The sequence below is a fragment of the Oculina patagonica genome, chromosome 1, assembly GCF_052425735.1.
Source record: "Oculina patagonica isolate OP01 chromosome 1, crgOcupat, whole genome shotgun sequence".
Lineage (NCBI taxonomy): Eukaryota > Metazoa > Cnidaria > Anthozoa > Scleractinia > Oculinidae > Oculina > Oculina patagonica.
In genome coordinates this window covers 32,483,331-32,506,310 of record NC_135758.1, presented here as the reverse complement: position 1 = coordinate 32,506,310, position 22,980 = coordinate 32,483,331, and the positions used below count along the sequence as shown (strand labels likewise).

Sequence of the window (22,980 nt, the reverse complement as noted above, 5' to 3'; positions counted from 1 at the left end):
ATGTAAGATTAATATTAATCGGATTAATATTAATCTTAATAATAAATCTCAACAACTCAATCCTAGTCCAAAGCTTCCGAACTGAACCACATACTGGCATATACAAAACGCAAAATAGTCAACAGACTTGCGCGTGAAAGATTTCAAATCTATATTTGAATCATGTGGTGCCAACGCAACGCAACGAACAAGGGAGGTAAAAAATCCTAAACAACGAGCTAAAAAGACAGAGCGCTCGATCAAAATAATGCAAGAAGCATAGCCTTTACAACACAGAGTGTCTCTCTGAAACCAACTTTCAGCTTTTTCATAGTAAAGCTGAAACAGTCTCTGGCGAAGCCGGACCAAGATAATCTTGCAACAATATTGATTAAAATACCGGGCGGGAATAAACACATTTCAATCATTATACAATTAAAAAAATGACAATTTTTCTTACAGCTTTGAAAATATCCTCTGGAACATCACTGCTTTGGTTCACACGTTCTTCAAGGAAGTAAATTCTCAGCTTCAAACCAAAATTCTCTTTTTTGAGCTCAGATATTTGCTGTGAACAGACAACAAAGCAGATGAAAGTTAATTACACACAATAATTATTATTCTTATTTTCTTACTGGCCACCTACCTTGAAAAGAGACAAAATCAAAACAAATCACATTTTATGCTATAATATTTTGAATGATATGATAATGAAAAATTGTTCAAACCTCATTCAGCTGCTTTGTCATTGTTTAAAACTCAAAAATATAGTTATCCTCTTATGTTAATCCTTTCCGTATGAATTTTGACAGACTTGAAAAAATATTTATATGCCCACCAATCTTCATACTTCAGTACTGGTAATTCAAATGTATTTTCTAATGTTTTGATTTTTAATTTACCCTTCATGATTAAAGGCATAAAAACAGCATTCTAAAATTCAATTCAAAATATTCAAATAAAATGAAAAATGAAATAAGTCTTGATTCACTTTAAATCCAAATTGACAAAGACAAAAAAGGTTGTAATCATTATGCGCATATCATGCCAAATTAACCATTGTCCAAATGTACTTGACAGCAGTCTGGCTTAAGCACAGGCGGTCAGGAAGTTAAGTAACACATGTTTGAAAAAAGGTTTCAGCTTTTTTATTCACTAGAGTCATGAAAACCCTCTTTCTCCTTTAAAATTCAATGAATAGTCAAGTGAAAAAAGCAGAATGATCAACAAGAAGAAATTATTGTGATGTACACATGTATGTAACAACAAATCCATCTCCGAACTAACTTTAAAAAAGAAATTTATGACAATTAGTGAGGAGATGGCTGTAAATATCATTAAGGGTTGTTATGAAGTGTAAAAATGTCTCCGCTTCAACTGAATGCCATAGCTGTGACCAAATAAAATTCTAAGCAAACCATGATTCTCAGAATTGTAAATGAATCATAGTTTACATGTGGGAAAAAAATATAATATTTTGTTCTTGTTGGATAGGCATGGATTGCTGTGAGAAACCAGCAATTAGTATTACGATAAAATATTTTTTGGTGTTTTCTTATTTGGATGAAAGCTCAGTCTGTATTCAATTGTATTACATTTATTTTACTTTGCAGTAACTAGAAAGTTAATAGTATTTGTCTGAGATAAAAAACAGCAAAGTTTAAGTCAGTGTAGTACTTGTCCAGTAATTAGATAATTGATAACAGTAACTAATAATCACTACTAACATATTCATAATCCTTCATTGTTTTTGTTTGGGGGGACGCAGAACCCTCTTGGTTGGCCGCACCTGAAAATATAATTTTAAACAAAATTGTAAGTAATTTTTCTGATATACGAACTTACTTTTAAATTTAAGGAAACTTCAAAATAATAGTTTTCTAAGGTAACAAAAAAAAAAAACACTGAAAAAGTAATAACAACCCAAAAATAACCAAGGATGGTTATAACTTTAGAGTGACGAACATTATTGACAGATTATGAACAACAAACATGAAAAATTGGCCAATGTGTTCAAGAATTTTTTCATCCCATCAACCTTTTCTAGCATGCTTTGTATGACTTTTTCAAGTTTACCAGTAGGCTTGATTTTTCACCAGGCTGATAAATAGTGGCTGGTAATCTAGCCTAGTTTATCAGCTGGTTATCCAAAACACCTTCGAGCATAAAGGGGGATGGCATCACAAGTGGTACTTGGGTCATGCTTCCTTGAGACCAGTTTTGGCTTCAATCAAAACCTTGGCGCAGTTGCTGTTTTTCTTACTTGAAACATGAAAAAGTTAAGTCATTTTCCCTCTCCCCCTCTGCAATGTTGCATAACATGCAAAAAAATAATGCCTTCAATTACTGCCTACTTTTGCTCACAAACTGAAACGCACTGCACAAGGAGTTTGGGCACATTGCGCTATCCAACACTGAAACAGGGGGATAGGGGTAGCTGGGCCAACGACTTTTGTCAATGATGGTAGTTTTGGAAGCAATGGGTTAATAATGTAAATATCTGTGTTCTTTACCTTCCCAGGACTGCCAATCAAAGAGAACTACAGTGGGGAGTGATTGGCACAATAAGCAGTAAGTTAAGTCAAAGACCCTCTACCCTCCTCCTCCCTTCCCACCACCCCCCCCCCCTCCCCCCCCTCAACCACCACCACACACACATGCACATACAGTGTACACAAGCCGGTAAGTGTTTGAACCTCTTTACAGAAACCTGCCATCATCCGGCAAAATGTTTTAACCAGTTGTTAGCAGGACATAATCAGGCCATTATTAGCAGGTTCCATTATGTGTTAAATGTAAAGATAGGCAAAGGGCTGGTGCAAACTCATTGCTGTTATAACGTTTTGTTTTGGGCAAAGCCAGGTGGTAAAGGCCATTTTTGTCATACCTTCGATCGCGCATAAGGCCTTGCCAAATGTGGGACAAAGGTGACGGAAAATTTTATGACTTTGACCTTTGATTCACATCAAATCTGTTACTAACTTTGACATGTGCTAAATCCCTGTCAATGCAATTTCAAAGGACTTGTTTATCTTTGACACCTGTGTCAAAGTTGGTCATCCATCTTTGTTTCATTTTTGATGTGAATCAAATGTGAAGCAAGGCTACCTTTTGATGCAGTGAGCTGCATTCATTTATAGAGGTGGTCATTGGTGGAGGTACCACTGTGCAAGATAAGTAGCTAAGACATTTTATTATGCAATAAATGCACACGCTACCCATGTATGGTCAGAATGCTATTGTTATATGTCAGTTATATGTATATATGTAGGTTCGAACTCTTGTAAAATGCTGCATAACCAAATTTTTTCTTGCTGCAAAATGTATTTCGTTGACAAATTGTTGAATGAAAAAACAGTTCAATCTTGTGGAATATCATCTGATTTCAAACAACTCGGCCTATGGCCTCATGGGCTATAGCCTGCGAATACAGCCGCCTCTCATGGTTCCCGCTACTACGAGGGAACCTGATGCAATGACAGGCGGCTGTATTCGCAGGCTACATCAGCTAAGTATCACATATGGTCAAAATGTTGTTGATATCTGTCATCTGTACATAACATATATCTTGCGATGTACGAAGGTTGCAAAAATTAGTCCGAAGTCTTGTAAAATGCTACATAACCAAAGTTTTCCTAGCTGTAATATGTGTTTCGTTGAAAAATTGTTGAATAATAAAACAGTTGTCCTGCTCAATCTTGCTGAATATCATCTGATTTTAGCCAACTCGGCCTATGGCCTCATCAGCTATAGCCTGCAAATACAGCCGCCTCTCATCGCTCCCGCTACTATGAGCAAAACCTGAAGAGAGACCCGTATCGCACATAGTAGCGGGAGCAATAACAGGTGGCTGTATTCGCAGGCTACATCAGCTAAGTATCAGGTGATATTCCGCGCGATTTTTGCAGGATAATAATTTGGTAATTAACTGCAAGGCTCATATTACTGCACCTGTTGCCTATAGTTAATAAACAGCTGTTTTCAGCGGACGGAAAGATTAATTACCAAAAGATGAAAACCTGGATTTAACATTGTTTTTTGGTCAATAAACCCTGATCGTAGGTAAGCTTACTTCCTATGTGTGTATCAAAGTTACTGACAGAACAAATGCTGCAGGAAGTGGTCAAAACTCCTCTGTCGGAAGCGAAAGCGTATTACAGAATGTATGAATTACAAAACTGTCTTGCGAAGCTCTTGAGATGTGTGGGATCTTTGACAACGAAGGAAAAAGAAACTGTAAACTACATACCTGTAGTTGATGGTCTTACTGTCAGTCCTTCGGAGAATTCAGCCGAGGAATCTAACATGTCGCCCCCTGTACCGGCCGCTACAGCTTCCTTGAATCTCGCCAGGTTAGTGCTAAAAAAATGAATTTGAAAATCAAAATAAAGTTCATTCAAGCCGCAAATGAGAGTCATGAAACAATAGCAATATAAATAATAGATCAATTTGAAGTTTTTATAACTCTAAGCGCGACCACACGGTGATCGATCCGTAGCGACGTAAAACAACAACTTGTCAGACATCTTGTCAAACAATAAAAAGCTCAATGTCAAACTACCTCCTATCAAAATCCAAGGGAAGCGTTATATCGTCCTCGGCCACGGAATCCATGGTTCTGTTGGCTCAACACTTCTCTGAAGTAATAATCAAAACACTGAAAAGTGAAACAATGATCAATTGTATTTTACAAATTCCGCCATTTTCTGCACCTAATGAGATGCTGAGCCAGCAAGATAAACCGCTGACAGGGACTGTCACGCTTGGAAAAACCCGCGCGTGGAAACCCGTGTTTGTTTCAGTCTGTTTGTTTGCGTGTTATTTTTTTGTCAGTTCTTTTTATTGATTTATATCGATAAGACCGAAAAAATATGTTTGTTTTGATAGCCTAGATACATTTGTTTACAACTGTTCCTGCCTATTTTCGGATGTTTTGAATTGAGGATGGTGATTATTCAAATTTATTCAGCAACTTTTTTTTCTTTTGTTTTGTATAATCATGTTTCTTTGACAAAGTTCTTTCCAAACACCGTCATTTGCTTTCCATATGATCAGCCAAACACAATTGAATACGTCACAAAACGGAAACCCGACAGCTACACGTGGGGTATGAAAAACGTGAACAAAATGATGATTGCACTTCCGGTCACGAAAACTTCAGTGACCACCAACCCACATAACCTTTGTGTCAAGCCAAGAATTAGAAAACACCTTTAGTGACGGAATACTCGTAATACGTTCGTACGTAAATCGGATCAAATTTTCATTTGGAGTACCCGAGAAAGTTGACGCACTTTACCGCAAAAGTCGTTTAGATTAAGTTTGAAATTAGTTATTTGTGACGGGTCAGAGAGATTGTTAATTGAAAAACAAAATCGCCAGACACTTACTATATACACTGGCTTTCTCTTACGCTGTCATCGATTCCTGTCAGAACTGCGTACATGTTCATTTGCTGTACTGTACTTACAGAAATGTTCCTCAGAGGTGACAAGTGTTTTCGGGTGAGTGAAAAAAGATTGTTTTATGCCCTTGATTTGCCGTAATAATGCTAAGAAAACTAAGTACCGTACGACTGCATTTAAATGTATACAGATTACAATATTGCGCGCGTATTTATTTTCAGTCTAAGTTTTTTCCACATTGGGTATCGGGGATTGTAAGTTTTTGTCCACTATGTTCCTCGGTCTCTTCTCGTGATGTTTAGCGTATCAAATGTGTGTTAAAACTGGACACAAATTGGAAGTTATGCTTCATATACCGTGACTTTTGCTCATGCATGAAATCGTCACATGGAATCATTTATTTTTGTTTATTCTACTAGGGGCGTTGCTGCGAAACAATTTCACAAGACATCACATAGGGACCCCTAGTTACCAAAGTACTAATTTATGTCAGCTATGGGCCGCTTTAATACGTTTCTTTACAGATTTTTTTACAGATTATGTGCACTGAGTAGAAAAGACAAAATGGATATTGATCATAAGATCTGTTACAATATATTGAAATCACTTGAATTCCTGTTTGTGAAAATAACCGGAAAGCTCATTTGCCACAGACGCCACAAAAATTCCAAAATCCGTTAGTCACTTATCAGTAGAATTGTTTTGGTATTTTTATTCCTCCACTTCATATTACACTTACATTACCAAACAGTTTATGATCACTACTGCCTACAGTCTTAACAAATCTAGACACGAGAAAATATCTACATTCCTGTCGTAAATTAAGCCGTTATCAGACTACCCAAAAGTTGTCGCCGGGAAGTTCTCCAAGAAAAAAATCTGGCGGCACTCAGCTTATCTCTGTTATCTCATTTCTGGTAAAGCATAAACTAAGGCAACACACTCAAATTTCTTTGGTATATAGTGAAATTTGACAAATATTTGTTACAATCAGAAAAAGACATCTATTTTGCCGCTGCGATGTATATTCCTACGTGTGATTTATCTCAGAGAAATGTTCGTACTTTTAAAATAACTGACTCACAGTAACAAATTAATCCGCTATTTTCAAACCTATAGTAAAACCAATAGCTACATATTTTTGATAAAACATAGCCTTTACAAGTTGGATTTCTTACAGGTTAACCTTAGATAGGTTTATACAGTTGTGTGATATTTGAACTCTCTCTCAAAACATCTAAACCGGCATCTAAACTACAAGATACACGGTAACTTCAAACTGCGCGCAGAAGAAGGAAATGCGACGTTTGTTCGTAGCCTACCTCGAAACGCGGAAGATTTTCTCGCTTGACTGTACAACAAGGGTGTTGGGAAGTAAACGAACACTTTAATGTGAAACAATTAGTTTGGTGGCCTTAAAAACAAAATCGAAAAAAAAAATAACGCTCCAAGTAAAAGCGTCATCCTTCCTACAAAGACGCCCCTGCTTCAAACATAAAATGTTTGAAAGGTAATTCTCTAGCATGCGAGTAAGCTCTCTTCGGATGGGTATGCAGTATCAGCTCATGTGCCCTGCAGCAAAACGCGCCATCCTGAACTTCATTGAACGTATACAGTGGAACCCCTTTTTCTCGAACCTTCCGACAACTGGAGCCAAAAGTCGTTTTCCTTGGATTTGCACGGCAATTTTTACCCTTGGTTAATCGAACTCTCGGGATAAATTTCTCCAACCAAATTTTCATTTTCCTTGGAGGCCCGAGAAATCGGGATTCCGCTGTTTATCTCTTTTGGTTTTGATAATCTCTTGATAATCGTTTGTTGAATTTTTTTTCAGAAATCCGTCCGACGGACAATTCCAAACGCCAGCTGCTTCGTGCAGAGTGTGTTTAGTCTGATGACATCATCCCCATTTGAGGTTGTCCAGTGTGAGGCTGCCGCCTTATTGGTTGAATTGTCAACAGCTCCACAGGTCTTGCAGGTAAAAACACAAAATTAATATATTTGTGGGCGTGATTCAAGGCGAGATCGTTATTAATCTGCATAGATGTTAGTAATCCTACATACACTTTTCTGCTTGCGTGACTTCAAACATGTTGAAAAATTCATACCGTACATTTCAAATGTACATTAAAGCGACAGGTGCTGATCACGAAAAATGACATTACGCAGTGAAATGATTTTGACCACGGAATCACGAATGCAATCAGAAGAACACCTGGTGAAATTACCGTATTTATTCGATTAAGCGCCCAACCTCGAATAAGCGCCCACCTCGAATAAGCGCCCACCCTATGGGTAGGAAAAGTTAATAAGCGCCCAGCCTTGAATAAGCGCCCAACCCTAACCCCCTAAAATGAGGATTCAAGAGGAATTTTGATTATTGTTGAAGTTGAGATTAAAATTGACTAAGTACTACTACGAGACTATCCCAAAGACCGAGTTTTTTTAATTTTCTACTGAAAATTCAGCTTTCGTACACCTTCACGCTTAATTATTACATATTGTTTTCTTGCAAAATAAACATACTACTTGTTAAAAATGGTGACAATTCAATAAGCGCCCAGCCTCGAATAAGCGCCCACTTCGAATAAGCGCCCACCCTCAAGGTCCAAAAATTTAATAAGCGCCCAGGGCGCTAAATCAAATAAATACGGTATAACATTTACGAAGATGGCGCATAGACAGAGATAGAAAAATTCAAACTTGGTGTTATACGAATAAAAAAAGTTCTCGCTCGAATACCAACTACTGGCGGAGCCGTTTTGATTTCATGGCAAGCACTCCGCTCTCAAAGTGACTTGCGTGACCATGGGCTACTACACTGATGAGGTGATAAGAGTTGAGACAAGAAAACATCACGCAGTCTGAGTCACGCAACTGCAGTCTTATTTCTTTTGGGACGGAGTGGGATAACCTGTAAACTAATTTTCAACTGTTTTAAAAACTTTACGAAAGAATTGGTTTAGATGTTTTGTCTTCTCATTTACATTTTACTTTCTGGTTGTCTTCTTTTCCAGGCTGTTGAAAAGTGTTATCTCAAGATTATTAACCAAAGCAATGTTGAAGATTCTTTAAGGAAAATCGTTCTTGAAAGATTGAAGTACGTGCAAGATAAAATGACTTCAGTGCGATAGAATATACAAAGAGTATAAGAACTGTCAGGTGAAGGACGCAAGTTCCAGGAAACGGAAGGTGGACTACTTTGCTGCTTCCTCGGACGTCAGACGTCAGAGTCACTCTACTGGTCATCCTCTCTGATTGGCCAGCAAAAACTGTTTTTCTGGCCAATCAAAAAGGAGGGATTTAAAGGCTTCTGGAACTGGTTGAGTGAAAGAAAGTGCCCAGGGGCTTTTCCAAGCTTGTTGTTAACTTTCACCCGAAAATCCTGTCGTCCTGATGAGCTGCCCGTCGCCCCGACTAACTGCCCCTGGGTCTCCAAGGATTACTTTGCTGCATCCATCATCAACTCCTTATTTCTATGGAAGTCTCAAGGGTTGTAAGGGAGTTTTACTTGGGGCATTAATTGATTAGCCCAAATGAAAGACATGACTTATGAGAAAGCACTTCAAATCGTTTGTGTTCTTTTGTAACAAATTGATCAAGAGCTAATAGAGACTTCACCAGCTAAAGGAAATCAGATTATAAGACAGTACGTAGCATAATTTATAGGCACGCAATGCATACAGATGGTGCAGAACCTACAGAGCGCTATGCACACAATGTTTATAATTTAAGACCACCAGAAGCTGACAGAGAAACTGAGTGACAGTGACCTGACATAGTGCCAGTGGTATGGTGGAATGTACAACATTTGTCCTTCCTTCAGAATACATTCCTGGTAAACAGCTGATGAAAATTCAGGAAATTTGACAACATCTGGGTCCTCAACATCCACCTGAAACAGATCAAGAAATCAAGCAAATTTGATAACATTCACATAACATTCATAAATAAACCAATAAACGTTTTCAGCAATAATTGCAGGTTTACTTGTGCTTTTTGCAGGACTAAAACAAGGTTGAGACACAAATCATGTCTGCCATCATTATGGACCATTATCAATCCATATATACCCCTCCACACAAAAAATAATGCATATGTCTTACGTCTACAAATACACGCAGGCTGAAGCTAAAAGAAATCAGTTAGACTGTCAATTTTGAGACTGTTAATTTTCAAGTATGCGATTACATGACACATTGTTAGAGATGGCCCTGACACAAATTTTTCCCAAACACAAATATTGGGAAGGAAGGGAAACCTCCTACGCAGACGCTCTTTGTGCTCATCACATTCCCCGCCTCCCTCAGAGGAATGCGTGACAACTCCGAAGAGCAGCTGTATAGGAGGCTAAAGGAAGGGGAGAGTAAGACAAAAATATTTTTGTCCAATTCCTGAATTGCATTTCTACTTGTTGCCTGTTCTAGATAATCAGACAAAGGCTTTGGTGTACCCACATGGGTGGGGTGGTGTACCCACATGGGTGGGGTTGAGGTGGGGTAGGGGACAGTTGAGGGTTGGTGTCCTGTCCCGTAACAAACTTGCTGCTGTAGAGAATGAAAGGTCCTCAATAAGACCACAGGTAGCCCAAGCTCCTAAAGGAGCCATCAACATATGACACTGCATAATAACAGTATTTTAAGACTTTGTACAGGAATATAACAATCGTAAAGTCTGGTTTTCACTAGCAGTGGAATTAGTCAGAGTTGCAATCAAAAGCCTAGAGTCTTACGATCTAGAAAAAAGTCAAACTGACAGGGTCATAAGAAGAGATTCTTCTGACTCAGACCATGTCGAGTTTAACTCTTCTTACAACACTGATATTTTTCAATTTCACTAGGTTGTAAGTGCACTTAGATTGTATGACTGTGATTAACACTCCAACTCCAACTATTTCACTTAGTGAAAACCAGCCTTTACTGCAGCCCTTGGCATTGATGATTACTTAACATAATATACACTACCTGGCTAGTGTTATTCAGCAGTGTTGATTTGTGAGGATACAGCTTCTCTGATTCAGTCTTGGAATACAATCTCAAATACTTCTCGCCAACAACTTGTGCCAAGAGATTGTGATATGGGTCATGATGCATGGGTGATATTGTACCCCTGGGTCCAAACCAAGCATTGATTATAACATTGTTATCACCTTCACTGAGATAGCAGTAATCAGGAGTAATGATATCCCTTCTTAATTCAGGTATCTGATCAAACAGTTGATGCTGTGCTAAATAAGCAATCTCTGTGTCCTGGCCTTTTTCAATTGGGTTGATGTAATTGTCAATAAAATCTCCTACTGTCATTAATTTTTGTGTCCATGCGTCATCTGTGTATCGTAAACCGAGCTCGACAGGTACTGTGCGACATCCAGTAATGTTCTTAAGATACTGTATGCTCCACTGATGAGTTGTTCTGGCAGGCCAGTAGTCCATTACTCCATCAAGAATGACTGGTTTGTCTTTCTGCATGTAATTTGTAAGAAATGCCTCTAGTGAAGGGCAAATCACATGATCAATGTCAAACTCTTTGCTTATCTTTGGTATTCCAAAACCTTTTCTTCTTTTTGTAAGTCCAGAAGATGCACACTGCTGTTTTTCATCTTCAAACTCTGATTGGACAATCAATGAATTGCCACTTAATTTCCTTTTCTCTGTAGGTTTTCCAACCATTGAAAATTTTGCTTTATCATCAGGTTCTGAATGGATTTCAGATACATAATCACTGGAACCGTTATCCACTACCTCTTGATCATTACTATTTGTCTGAACATTCTTCTGAAATTCTGTTGCAATCCTGGTTAGAATGTTATCTAAAATAGGGGCACCTAACAGAAGTCCCATATCACAAGCTTTCATGGCCTCTGTTCTTCTTCCCATACCATAAAGACACAAAGCCTTGAAAACACTTGCATACGAATATGTTTCCCTCCAGATTACATTGACATCCCGCCAGTGGCCTGTGTTACATTTCTCCCAACAGACGTCAATCACAGCTTGACAGTTTGATAGACAACTGTCAAAGTTATCTGAGAAAAACTCTTTCACTCCTTCAGCTAGAAGGAAAAGGATCGGATCACCTCCAACATCTGTCAATTGGGAACGATTATGTTCAAGGTTTAGGTCGTTTACATTCTTAACCAATGGAAGGAGTTGTTGAAGGACGAGAACAGCTCTATTCCTATCTGGTACGTCGACCATCTTCAGGCCAAGAAATCAGAACAAATCTAAAAAGAAAATAACTGGTCAGCAGTAAAACGACAAACGATTGGTACTTCAAATACCAATATCATAGTGTATCCGAAAGTAAATAGTCCCCAGTCCTTGCAGAAATAAACGGCCAACATGGCGTCTTCATCATGGAGTTGTACATCGTCTGTTAAGCGTTAGTTTTGGTATTTTTAAAGCTGTAATGCCGCCAAAGAAACGACAAAAGCACCGAAAGCATCATCCGCAGGATCCTGTAGATTTACAAGAAGAAATCGAGGTCTTGTTTGATAAGAAATTTGTTTTGAAGTCCAGTGAAGAAACATGGGCTCAGCTTCCGGATTCGTCGAGCATGTTTCAAGAACCGCCGTTCATTCTAGAAGACATGATCTCCTTGAAGGAGGAGCTGAATCGAAAGAAGAGCTTACTAAATGATATGGATATTGTTCAGTGGCATTTGCACACTCGTAGAGCTCACAAAGCTGGGCTTGTTGTGAAGCACCTCAGAGAAAGTCTCCATGCTGAGATGTGCACTCAAGCTTGGGCTAAATTCCACGAGATACTCCACTCCTTCGACCTCATCCCAGAGAGTGCAAAAACAACTGGAAAATTTCATTCAGTGCACCTGTGTGAGGCGCCCGGAGCTTTTATTGCAAGTTTAAATCACTTTCTGAAGAGTCACCATCGTGACTTGGAGTGGGACTGGGTAGCCAGTACCCTGAATCCTTATTATGAAGGACATGACTTGACAGCCATGTTGGATGATGACAGGTTTGTTTTGCAGACGTTGTCACATTGGCATTTTGGTGCAGATGGAACTGGAGACTTGATGAGCCTGACTAACTTGGAATCACTTCAACAGGATACAGCTTGCACTCATTTGGTGAGGATGGTGTTAACTAGAAGAATTAAAGCTGCATTACCAGAATCTTTTCCCTCCCACCTGGAGTGTGACAGAGAAAACCCTGGTTGGATCTGGTCACTTGTCACTTCAGGAGGGAAGGGGGGGGGGGAGGGTGAGCGGAGAGAATGGAGAGAAATCCTGAGAATGAAGTTAAAAAATTCAGTGACCAATATTTATTTTATATGGTGGACATCGCATCCAGGGGGGCGGGGAGAGAGAAATATTCCTAGTCGCTTAATGCTACAGAAACCGTAATAAGCTCCAGCGATATGGGCCACTTGGCTCAATGCAGGCTTTGCCTGTACTGCTTCCTGGTACAATTTGACATGAAGCAAAGATACATTATGTACTCCCTAACTGTAGCATTTTTTTAAGGTGACAGCTGATGGCAGTATAAATTGCGCCAATCAACCGGATGAACAGGAAAGTCTTGTAGGACAGCTGATCTTCTGCGAGGCCGTGGCTGCCGTAAAACTGCTTTGCCAAGGAGGGAACTTTGTGTTCAAAATGTTCACTGCATTTGAGCACCAGATGACATGCCTTTTGTATCTTCTTGCTTGTTTGTTTCAAGAAATCCAAGTCATTAAACCAGGTAGGTGCCACATAAAGCCTGACACTCACAAATGTCCACTAGTCAGACAGCCAAAGGAAGTAAGCAACCCAAGTTAAAGTCTGTTGGACCGAGCAGCTTGACTGAATAACAACTTTCTAAAGAAATTTTAGTTCCTGGAATTGTGACATTGTTTAATAATGAATACAACTAAGCTTGTGTTGCTTTAAGTAGTTTTTGTTAGTTAGTATTTGGTAGCAACTTTGAAGCAACACAAGGAAAACAGAGACGCCATTAAAGACAACATGATAGTATGTTATTTTGGCATTTTTTACCTGTAAAATAATGCTGTTCTCATAGCGCAAGCTTGGGCAACCTGTGAATGGGAGAAAAAAAATTGTTTCAGATCGGATGGTGACACTTTGTTGTCTGACCGACAGAAAAGTTCATGTTTTCCAAAGAAAAATTAAAACAATTTGGGACAGTTTTTTCAAAAAATCATTTGTTAATAATTATGATATATAATTATTTTTTTGTTTTAGGTACCAGTAAGTCAGGCAATTCAGAGTTGTATGTTGTATGCCTTAAGTTCATTGGAAAAGAGGAAATTCCAAGCGGTGTTACTGAAAAACTGTGTAAAGGGTATGGTACAGATTACCCATCTTTCAGTCTGTTTTCTCTGAAGTCAATTCCCTGTGTGTTTCTGGAGAGGTTGAAAGCCTGTGAGATGTACTTTACTGGTCTCCAAATGGAAGCCATTGATCAAAACATTCGACAGTTCTATTACATGAGCTCAGCTGAAAGAAAGGCTCACACTCGACTTCGTCAACTTGTGCTGGAAAAGTTTGTGGAAAGATTCAATTTGCAGCCAATCAACAAAGAGGGGCGTGTGGTACCTGATGCCAACTTGGATGGGACACAGCTGAGCTTCACCAGAGGGCCCACAAACGACGTCGCTTTTAGTGAGAGCTTTAATGGTCGACATCAGATGGGAAGTTACAATCAGAGACAAGAGAATCTTAATCAGGGCTGGCTTGAGAAAATCCAAGCAGATGGACAGTTCAAATTTCATCCCACTCAGTTAAGAAGTTTACAAGGTAGGCTAAGAACTAACACTTGGTTTGGCTGATGGAACTGTCTCCTAGTCCCAGTTTTGTTTCATAATTTCCTAACTTCATAGACATGCAGTGCATGTAGAGGGTGCTATGCACACACAAGATGGTTACATGTAGGTACTGTAGTTGCAACCTTTAGCACGAATTGCATGCCTATGTTCATAGGTAATCCAGTTATCGATTGTACATCCAGGTGTTATGAAGGGCCAAAAAATAGAGAATTAAAATAGATGGTAAGAGTATATATTTTGACAATTACGTTAAAGCTGGAATCATTCTAACCAATCAGATGCAATTTAATAAGGATAACGTGCAATCATATAATAGGGCAAAAAATGAAGGGTTGAGACACCCAATTTTTTTAACGTGGTCAGGGATTCGATGCGCAATTCCCACCCACTTAAAAGCCTTAGATGGAAATGAAAGTGAAATAGATTCACTAACATTTCATTTTAATGAAAAGCTACTTGACCCAGTAACTTGTAAAAGTAAGCAATTCTATGAACTGCTACTCTCAAAAAGGGCAACGGTATCGAGGGGTTTTTAATAAACTTAAAGAAGATTTTGGATTAGATGATACAACTGTGTCAAAGGCTTTTCTTAATTTAAAGTCTATTTTATCGGAAACCTTTGTTAGAAGTTTTCAATTTAAACTGTTAAATGATATTACATTCACTAATACGCGGTTAGCAAAAATCGGTTATGTTCCAAATGATACTTGTACATTTTGTAAAAATGAGTCAGAAACAGTATATCATTTATTCTACCACTGCTCTTTGACACATCTCTTTTGGGAACACTTTAAAAATTTCTGGTTTGTATTAACAGGCCAACAGGAGGAACTTACGCTAAAAGACGTGTTCATTGGGAAAATAGAAAAAAGTGATTTGTTGAATTATTTTCTAATTCTAGCAAAATTGCATATCTGGTTGAGTCGGAAACATTCAAAAATCCCAAATATTGATGTATTTAAAGAACTAGTTGATCTAAAATATAGAACTGAGAAGTATATAGCAGTAAAAAATAATATGCAGAGCAAATTTCAGACTAGATGGCATTTATATATAAGTAATAATAGCTAAATCATAAGTTCAGGGTGTCAAGTTCCTATTTTTTCCTATTTTTTCCTATTTTTTGGCCTGCCTCCTATTTTCTCCTATTTTTTCATGAAATTCCTATTTTTTCCTATTTTTTAGGGTTTTCTCAGGTACACAGAAACATTGTGAAATATTTGAAATGAAATTGTCAATAAAATTGATAAATTCTACAAAAAACTGAAACTTCATGTCAAAAAAGACCGCTTTGAAGCCTTTATGAGTGCTTTTCTTCTGAAACTCGTGCCCAGACGTTCTCAGTGCTTTTGATAGCATGCAAGATAGTGAGGATACTCTGATGCGAGGGGAAGAAGTAGTAAAAGCAGACTTGAAAGCGGCTGATGAACTAATGATGCCCTTTCAGCAACAGCTGTCAACAAACAAACTGTTAATGTAGCCACAATGATGCTTGACACTGCTAAGACCAAGTGAGACCAAGCAATGCAAAGCTTGGAGAAAATAGGACAAAAGAGAAAACTGTTGACTGACAAACAGCACAGACTGTTAGAAAAGGCCATGTCCTCAACAGCAAATGCTGCCAAAAACAAGAGCAAAGCTAAGGTTACCCAATCTGCTAAAAGAGCCAAAACAGTATAGTGTTGGACTTTTTGATTGTTGATTTTTCAAAGTCGTGGTTGGCTTTTATTGTAAGAAAGACATACATTTGGTGAAAGTGAACATTATATTGTTTCGGTTTGTAAAAAAATTAGCTTTTCATTCTCACAGTTTTAAAGGTCTAATGACTTAAAGTAAAGGCATCTTGTGAAGTATCTAATGAAATTTGAAATCTGATAATTGTTGTAGGACGAGTTGTGCTTGGTAACATTTGTTTATACGGCAATACATTGTGGATGTATGCCATTGTGCCTGTTAAATATTAAAGCGTTGGGTTGTGAAACAAAGTTGCTGTTGGGAGTGTTAAGAGGATAGAACTCAAAGAAATCCTCCTATTTTTTCCTATTTTGGAGTGAGAATTCTATTTATTTCCTATTTTTTGGACATTGTCATTCCTATTTTCCTATTTTCTAAGTGCCATTTGTCACTTGACACCCTGTAAGTTCTTACGAGTAAGATAATGATAAATAGATAAGATAGTATACATAGGTATATTGTAACGGTGTCATTGGTATATATGCACCGCAAATTTGTATATAAGTCTGTAAAATTGTAAAATTTCTGTTTGCAAAACAATGGCAATAAATATGTGGGAAAAAAAAAAAAAAAGAATTAAGTATTGAAAAACTCATTAAAGCTGAATGCTTCTTCTGGATTGGTGTTGTGGGGCTGTGGCCAGATTCTCAATCCAATAAACTATAAAAAAATGGATAGAGTTTCAATAATTCTCCAGACTGAAGTTTTGCTTTGAAGCTCTTGGCAAAAAAAAAAATCCAGGGAATTTGTCACATTAATGCATCCATTTCTCAAATATGGCATCGCCTTAAATGTAAGCACAGGCTATGGCCAAAAGTATTACAAAATAACTGTGTTAAAGTCAGGAGGTTGCATGTTTAAATTCTAAGTGCTTAGTTGTGGTTGTTTTCCACACTGTGTTGTTATTGACTAATGTACTGGTTAAAATTAATTAATTATTAATGAATTAAGTTGGAGTTTTGTGTTCCAACGGGTTCAAAAAATTTTCAAAAGTGAAGAGTTGACTTATCTAATATGGATTCATGTTTTGTCTCTATTGCAGATCATTCTCAAGTTTGCAATGGTATTCCCCTTATTCCACTGTACTCTGATCAAGTTGTGTGGCTGCAAGGGGTAAAGTGTGCCACACCTGAGATCACTGTTGAGACCTGGAAACCACAGACTGCAGCTCATTTAAATGCTGTTTTGAATTCACGTTTCTGCACACCTTTCTATATTAGCAAGTTACAAGAGGCTCGCCAACAGGCTACGATCATAGGAGAAGAGAATGTTGGCAACTTCAATGCAATGTTGGACAAAGTGAATCCTTCGAACATTGTCAAGATGTCAAAAGGTGGTGAAGCAGAAGTGAGAAATCTTGATAATCTTGTTTCCTTCACAGAAATGACAAAGGGGGATAACTTTGCAATTGTGTTGAATCTTAGTGGTCTTGATTGCCTACCATGTTACCTACAAGAAAAGAATGCAAGATTCAACTCTGTTCACATCTGTATCTCAACAGAGACTGGATCACCAGTAGCAACTGTTAATCAGGAAGCCATTTGCCAATTTGAAGACATTTCTCAGCATGTAAAAAATCTCTCTCAAATAGGCAATGAGCAGGGTATCAGCCTTGTTTTTGCTGATCTAAACCACAATGATGAGTTGAGTTCAAAAAGAGACTTGCTTTCTCTTTGCATCATTGCTATAAAGCTGCTGGGAGCAGGAGGAATGTTTGTCTGCCGTATCTGTGAGACGCTGACAAGATTCAGTGTAGGACTTTTGTACATTTTCCACCACCTTTTTGACAAGTTAACCATTGTTAAGCCAGTGATGTCACAGCTGTTTAGCTCACAGAGATTTCTGGTGTGCAAGGGTTTTTACGGTGACAAGAAGCATGTAGCTTATCTTGAAAAGATTCTTGACCAGCTCACAAAACTAGAATGCGAAGAGTCACCTTTGGATGTCGTAGAGATTGTTCCCATGCAGCTTTTGTATAGTGAAGAGTTTTTCTCCTTTGTTAAAAAGATGAATGAACAACTGGCTCACATACAGCTTCAGAACATTGTTCAACTGGAAAATTACTTTCATTATCCTGACAATATGCCATCTTCTGAAGATATTTCAAACCTCAGAGAAGAAGTACTAGCTTACTTGAAATAAGGACAGTACATTCAATTGTACAAATTCTTATAAATATTATCTGCTCATGCAAGAATTAAAAATGGCATCTTTTCAAGTGCATTTTGCAAGTTAGGAGTGTTACATAGCACTATAAGCATGCTTTGCATGCAGGGCTACAAAACCTTCAGGGAGTGCAATGCGCACTCAGGGCTTTGCACCTGTATCCCTTTGCACGCGTTGCAGGTCTATGATACTAAGAAAAATTATAACGTATTTTAAGGCATTGATACCTGTACTTTTTGCAACAGTTACAGCAGTGCTGCGCATATTGCAGTGTAACATTTGTTGTGCAACATTTTGTTGCCTGCCAATAAAAAGGCTTTCCGGTATTTCTTAAAAGCATAATGGTATTACTTGCAGAGCTAAACTTTCAAGTATCAGGATGAGACCTTTGTTTGTTTTAGAATAAAATTTTACAAAATAATGGAAACTTTTCATCAATACTTTAGCAGTAAAGAAGTCCTCTTTGCTAGTACATGTAGTCTTGAGATGTGAGACATTCCATCCCTTTAACCAAAGGTACTAAATAATGGCAGAGAAATTTTCATTAGTCACATTTTCTGCCACTCATACCCAGTCGCTTCTCTTGCTTTTTGAGTGGCACGCAAGGCATCAAGGGAAGGACAAACTTAAAGTCCTTCCCATCAACCTCTTCAAACAAAGTGAAAAACGAAAAAACTAGTAACGACTGGGTATGAGTCTCATTTTCTGCCATGTAGGGGCTTTCCCTCACTTTCACATAGGTTGACCAAATCTTAGCAAAGAAAAAATTAATTGGATATCTAGTAAAAGTTCTTTTGGTGTCTCGAGTATTGTACAAGATCTAGACCTGGGGTGTTAATTAATTAAAGTTGGTAACAAGAAGTAGCCAGATAAGAGAAAAAGGAAATTCATTTTAATAATAACAAAAACATAATTTAATTACATAGTTAATTTAGTTGCAGTTTTTGAAGCATTGGTGATGCATATACCTGACCTGCACATTTTACTTGAAATAATCCTCATGTTTGGTGAGGCAATTACATACCATGAAAACACAAACTATGTGGAACATAGTAGTTGTACGGCAAAAATTTCAATAAGGTTTCAAAATTGAAGGAAAATCAGTAAGCAACTATAGTGTAGTAACTATAGTGCAGCAACTATAGTGTAGCAACTATAGGGTAGGTATAGGGCTGACACCATCATCCCTGTATCGAAGGTGCCAAGAATATAATCACTTACCAGACCACTATTTTTATTGGTACCAGCAACTCTTCTTTCTGCAGGGGTTCCCTGGGAAGGAAGAAGGGCAAGCATAAAGGTGTGTGGGGGAAGGTGGGAAGTTCCTCCTTCCCAGTGTTCCCTTGTCCCCGCATGCTTTCCTTTCCCCTCTCCCAGCCTCTGAACTGCCAGTGATCATGGCAGCACAAAAGAGGTCTCTGCAAAAGAGAAAGTACCAGTAACCTGTTGCTCCTGGTGTTTATGGGTATAAGGTCACCTTTTGGTTCAGTTTGGTTAGTGAGGCAATGACAGATATTCTTATTATGTTTGTTTAAATACAAGTTTGTTGACAAATAATAAATGGTTAGTTTTGCAATAGAGGGATATTTGCCTTTGTGAACAATGAATCCAGTCACTTTTATTAGTGACTTAACAAAATTATATTACAAACAACAACTCAATTTGGGAGACTTGAAGTACCCACACAATTTTCTCACACTTGTGAATGGATTGAAATAGTTCACTAAACCAAACTTACAGCTGCATGAAAGTACAGTGCTTTAACTGATAAGTCTCAATCCATGCAAGTCAAGTACTTTGCAGTGATATTGCTTTGCTTAAGCAATGGAAGTTTTCATCCATTTACTTGCAGTCATAGTAAAATTTACTCCCCAAACACAATGTTAATTTTATAAATACAAGGAAATTCTTAACATAACTGGTGCCCCAAAGTAAACTGCAGTGACGACTTTTGTAAGTAGTTGCCATTACACTCATTTGTCTCTAAGAGCACTGTTTTTCACCATGTCTTCCAAAACTTTACGTGCAAAATCACACGAGCATCCAGTGTAAATATTGAATTTCTTAATGCCAGAGCTATGCTCGACAACACTATTGACATTGTTCTCATCATTGTGGCCATTGAACTCTCTGTACTTTCTTTTCACTGAAAGATTCTTTGCTGGATCAATCACATTGTTGCTGCTGACATCTTTTGTTATGATATGAGGAGAAGCACCTGCACTTGCTTCATCTTCTCCATGCCCTCTAATGGGAAGATTTCTATTGGGAGAGTTTTTATACTCATCACTCACATCCTTGGTTCTGATAGATGAAGCAACAACATCTTTCTTGTCTCCTATGCTCCTCTGTGCCCCACCAGGTTCATCATCTTCACAGTAAGGCACCTTTATCGTTTCCCCTGGTTCACAGTCAGCCAAGCCAGGCTTGATGGATGAAAAAGCAACTGAATCTTTTTCATCTCCTGTGATCTCTTTTACAACACTTTCATCTTGAAAATCATTATCACCTGAAATATTATTTACATCCAATTTCCCTGCCGACTTGCTATCTACCAAGACAGGTTCAATGGATGAAGAATCAACCTTAATGATCTGGTGTGCTTTATGATCTCGTTCACCTGAATCAATGTCCAAATTTGAATTTCCTTGTGATTCATTGTCTCCGGTGCAACATTTGATTGACAAGGAAGCAACTGCATTGATTTCGTCCCCCGAGATGCCCTGTGCTACATAGTGATCTTTTTCACCCGAGTCTTTATCCACCTTTAATTCTCCATCTGAATGACAATGTGAGCAACCAAACAGACACCTGCAAGAAATGAAGCCCAAATTCCTGTCATCATCTGTGTTGTCCTGTTTCTTGCTATGTTTTGTAATACCTGCACCCCTTACTGCTGTGAATTTTTCATCCAATTCCTTAATTTCTGCATCACATTTGTCTTCCTCCATTTCTGTTGCTTCCTGGCTAGGAGGAAAGACAACTCCACGAGGTTTCTTGATCTTTACAGATTTCCTTGAGCAAAGCTTTCCAGCTGCTTTCACTCTCTTGTTTGTCCTTTGCTGTACTGCTCCAGTCATGAAACATTGTACAGAGGGAGGGACAATATATTGTGACGATGGGGAAGAATCTGTCAGGTCTTGGAAAACATTCATATTCACTCTACTGTTTATGGTTTCACCTGGTGACAGTCTGTGCTTGTGTACGATGGGAATAATTTTTCTAGCCTTGACATTTTGAACAAACTTTCTCAACTCTTCAAAAGAACTATGATCTGAATAGGGAACAACGAAAACATTCTCCACATTGGCATAGGGGTTTGTTGAGCCAATGTAGAGGCAAGTCGGCAGTATAGCAATGGTTGGATCTTCAGAGTTCCAAAACTGAACGTTTTTCTTGGTGACTTCAAGGCTTTTCACTACTCTTATTCTAACTTTATCTACCTCACATGTGAAGACATCTGGCATTTCGAGAAGTTTCAGTGTTTCTTTTCTCGTAGGGTCCACTCCTATCCACGTTTGACACACCACGGCAATTGTATGTAGAAGCATTTCTTTGCCAAGATTGTGAAGCCCGATAACCACTTTGCAGTCTGGATGACTTCGAATTATCTCCAATATGTTCACAGTTGCTTGAGTACGCGAAGGAAAAACGCACTTGGGGTCACAGTAAGTGTTGTCCAAATAAAGCACGTCAAATATCTTCCCTTGGATAGCAGAGTGTGTCGTTAAACGTTCACAATAACGAAAGTCGCCAGTGTAGAAAATTTTTCCAAAGTAGCCTTCGAAAATGAACATGACAGAGCCAGGGCAATGGTTGGCATCAACAAGGGTGACTGTCATGGTTTCCTTCCCAGCTTCGTCCAGGTTTATGATCACGCTTTCATCCAATGGTAGACCAACGACGAGGTCACTTTTAACACCAAGTTTAGCTATTACAAGCCTCCTTGTTAGCTCTGAACAGTAAATTGTGTACGCGTTCCATGAAGATGTCAAACCAGCCGTGTGATCCGCGTGCATGTGAGAAAGGAAGAAAACTCTTGAATGCGGGCAATGCCTCAACCTCCAAAAGTCAACAGCTATAGGCGTGTTGGGAATTAAAGCCCCGTTCATGGCTGTAGTTTTGTTTTGACCCGTATTTTACAACAAAACATTCAAACAAACTAGCACCTCTGCAATGCTACACATGCCGCCATCTTGTAATGGTAGACCAGAAACCCTTGCGATTCGCTTTCGCGCGTTTTCGATTGGCGCCAAAAATAAACACGCACGTAGTAAATACATACGCGAGAGCCCACGCGAGATGGACGCTTGAGCCAAATCTGACCATTTTGTTGCGGGGATAGTTAAGGGGGATTCCAGAGCTACTGCTATACAGACAGAAGTTGCTAGTGTTCTTGAGATTCAGTTACGTATTTCCCGAAACTAAAACGTGGAAAAATAGCTAATTTCAGTTTTAAGGAGGGGAGGTAAAGCACGTATTGTGAACCTGAATGTCAGTCGTTTCGCCTACAAGTATTTTCGCCTACAGGTTGATTCGCCTACAGTGAAGTCGATTCGCCTACACCACCTGAGTTGTTTCGCCTACACAAAAGTCGATTCGCCTACACTTTTTTTCTCGAATTTGAAGACTTCATCTTGTAATATATATAGTTTTTATTCATTTACACGTAATTCAGTCTAAGGACTGCCAAGTGTAAAAGTTTTTTAATAATAAACGATATTTCTTCCTCTCATCTTTTATAGTAGAGCGTATTTCTTAAGGTTGCGATCGGGGATTTTTATATACTCGCTGGTCACGTGTAATGTTTTAATAAGTATGGACTAGGGAAGACACAAGGCCTGGGACCGAGAAAGGATGTTCTCGCATCGCGCATAGCTTCGCGGTGCTACCTAGTTTAATTTATTGCTGTA

The 22,980-nt window shown here is 38.5% G+C and overlaps 5 protein-coding genes across 5 annotated transcripts in view; 2 read left to right on the top strand and 3 right to left on the bottom strand.

Moving 5' to 3' along the window:
* LOC144664793 (uncharacterized) overlaps nt 1-4,759 on the bottom strand; it is a 35,205-nt gene extending 30,446 nt beyond the window's left edge. The window contains 4 exon segments of the mRNA XM_078526013.1: nt 440-547; nt 1,707-1,768; nt 4,229-4,338; nt 4,541-4,759. Of these exon segments, the coding sequence (XP_078382139.1) occupies nt 440-547; nt 1,707-1,768; nt 4,229-4,338; nt 4,541-4,593 (333 nt within the window). The 5' untranslated portion in view covers nt 4,594-4,759.
* Nucleotides 4,760-5,198: 439 nt separating this feature from the next.
* Nucleotides 5,199-8,545, top strand: LOC144664902 (uncharacterized). Its single transcript, XM_078526109.1, has 3 exons — nt 5,199-5,483; nt 7,219-7,362; nt 8,402-8,545. Exons 1-3 carry the CDS (start codon nt 5,424-5,426, stop codon nt 8,516-8,518), a joined length of 321 nt encoding a protein of 106 aa, XP_078382235.1. The 5' UTR covers nt 5,199-5,423; the 3' UTR covers nt 8,519-8,545.
* Nucleotides 8,546-8,688: 143 nt separating this feature from the next.
* On the bottom strand, nt 8,689-11,604 carry LOC144664836 (lysine-specific demethylase 8-like). The gene is made up of 2 exons (XM_078526060.1): nt 10,349-11,604; nt 8,689-9,279 (listed from the first exon to the last, which is right to left on the bottom strand). Exons 1-2 carry the CDS (start codon nt 11,579-11,581, stop codon nt 9,115-9,117), a joined length of 1,398 nt encoding a protein of 465 aa, XP_078382186.1. The 5' UTR covers nt 11,582-11,604; the 3' UTR covers nt 8,689-9,114.
* A 117-nt stretch (nt 11,605-11,721) lies between these two features.
* LOC144664758 (cap-specific mRNA (nucleoside-2'-O-)-methyltransferase 2-like) lies at nt 11,722-19,048 on the top strand. The gene is made up of 4 exons (XM_078525966.1): nt 11,722-12,470; nt 12,867-13,083; nt 13,584-14,138; nt 16,944-19,048. The coding sequence occupies exons 1-4, from the start codon at nt 11,793-11,795 to the stop codon at nt 18,041-18,043; spliced, it is 2,550 nt and encodes an 849-aa protein (XP_078382092.1). The 5' UTR covers nt 11,722-11,792; the 3' UTR covers nt 18,044-19,048.
* A 13-nt stretch (nt 19,049-19,061) lies between these two features.
* LOC144664767 (5' exonuclease Apollo-like) lies at nt 19,062-22,260 on the bottom strand. Its single transcript, XM_078525975.1, has one exon. The coding sequence runs from the start codon at nt 22,177-22,179 to the stop codon at nt 20,041-20,043; it is 2,139 nt and encodes a 712-aa protein (XP_078382101.1). The 5' UTR covers nt 22,180-22,260; the 3' UTR covers nt 19,062-20,040.
* Between the last annotated feature and the right edge of the window lie 720 nt (nt 22,261-22,980).

Bases quoted from the DNA above. Each gene is read 5' to 3' on its own strand.
- LOC144664902 (XM_078526109.1), top strand. From the start codon at position 5,424: ATGTTCATTTGCTGTACTGTACTTACAGAAATGTTCCTCAGAGGTGAC. The intron at 5,484-7,218 runs GTGAGTGAAAAA...ATTTTTTTTCAG, and splicing joins GAGGTGACAAGTGTTTTCGG to AAATCCGTCCGACGGACAAT. The intron at 7,363-8,401 runs GTAAAAACACAA...CTTCTTTTCCAG, and splicing joins CAGCTCCACAGGTCTTGCAG to GCTGTTGAAAAGTGTTATCT.
- LOC144664836 (XM_078526060.1), bottom strand. From the start codon at position 11,581: ATGGTCGACGTACCAGATAGGAATAGAGCTGTTCTCGTCCTTCAACAA. The intron at 9,280-10,348 runs GTAGTGTATATT...GATCTGTTTCAG, and splicing joins TGCTGAATAACACTAGCCAG to GTGGATGTTGAGGACCCAGA.
- LOC144664758 (XM_078525966.1), top strand. From the start codon at position 11,793: ATGCCGCCAAAGAAACGACAAAAGCACCGAAAGCATCATCCGCAGGAT. The intron at 12,471-12,866 runs GTGAGGATGGTG...CATTTTTTTAAG, and splicing joins ATACAGCTTGCACTCATTTG to GTGACAGCTGATGGCAGTAT. The intron at 13,084-13,583 runs GTAGGTGCCACA...TTTTTGTTTTAG, and splicing joins AATCCAAGTCATTAAACCAG to GTACCAGTAAGTCAGGCAAT.
- LOC144664767 (XM_078525975.1), bottom strand. From the start codon at position 22,179: ATGAACGGGGCTTTAATTCCCAACACGCCTATAGCTGTTGACTTTTGG.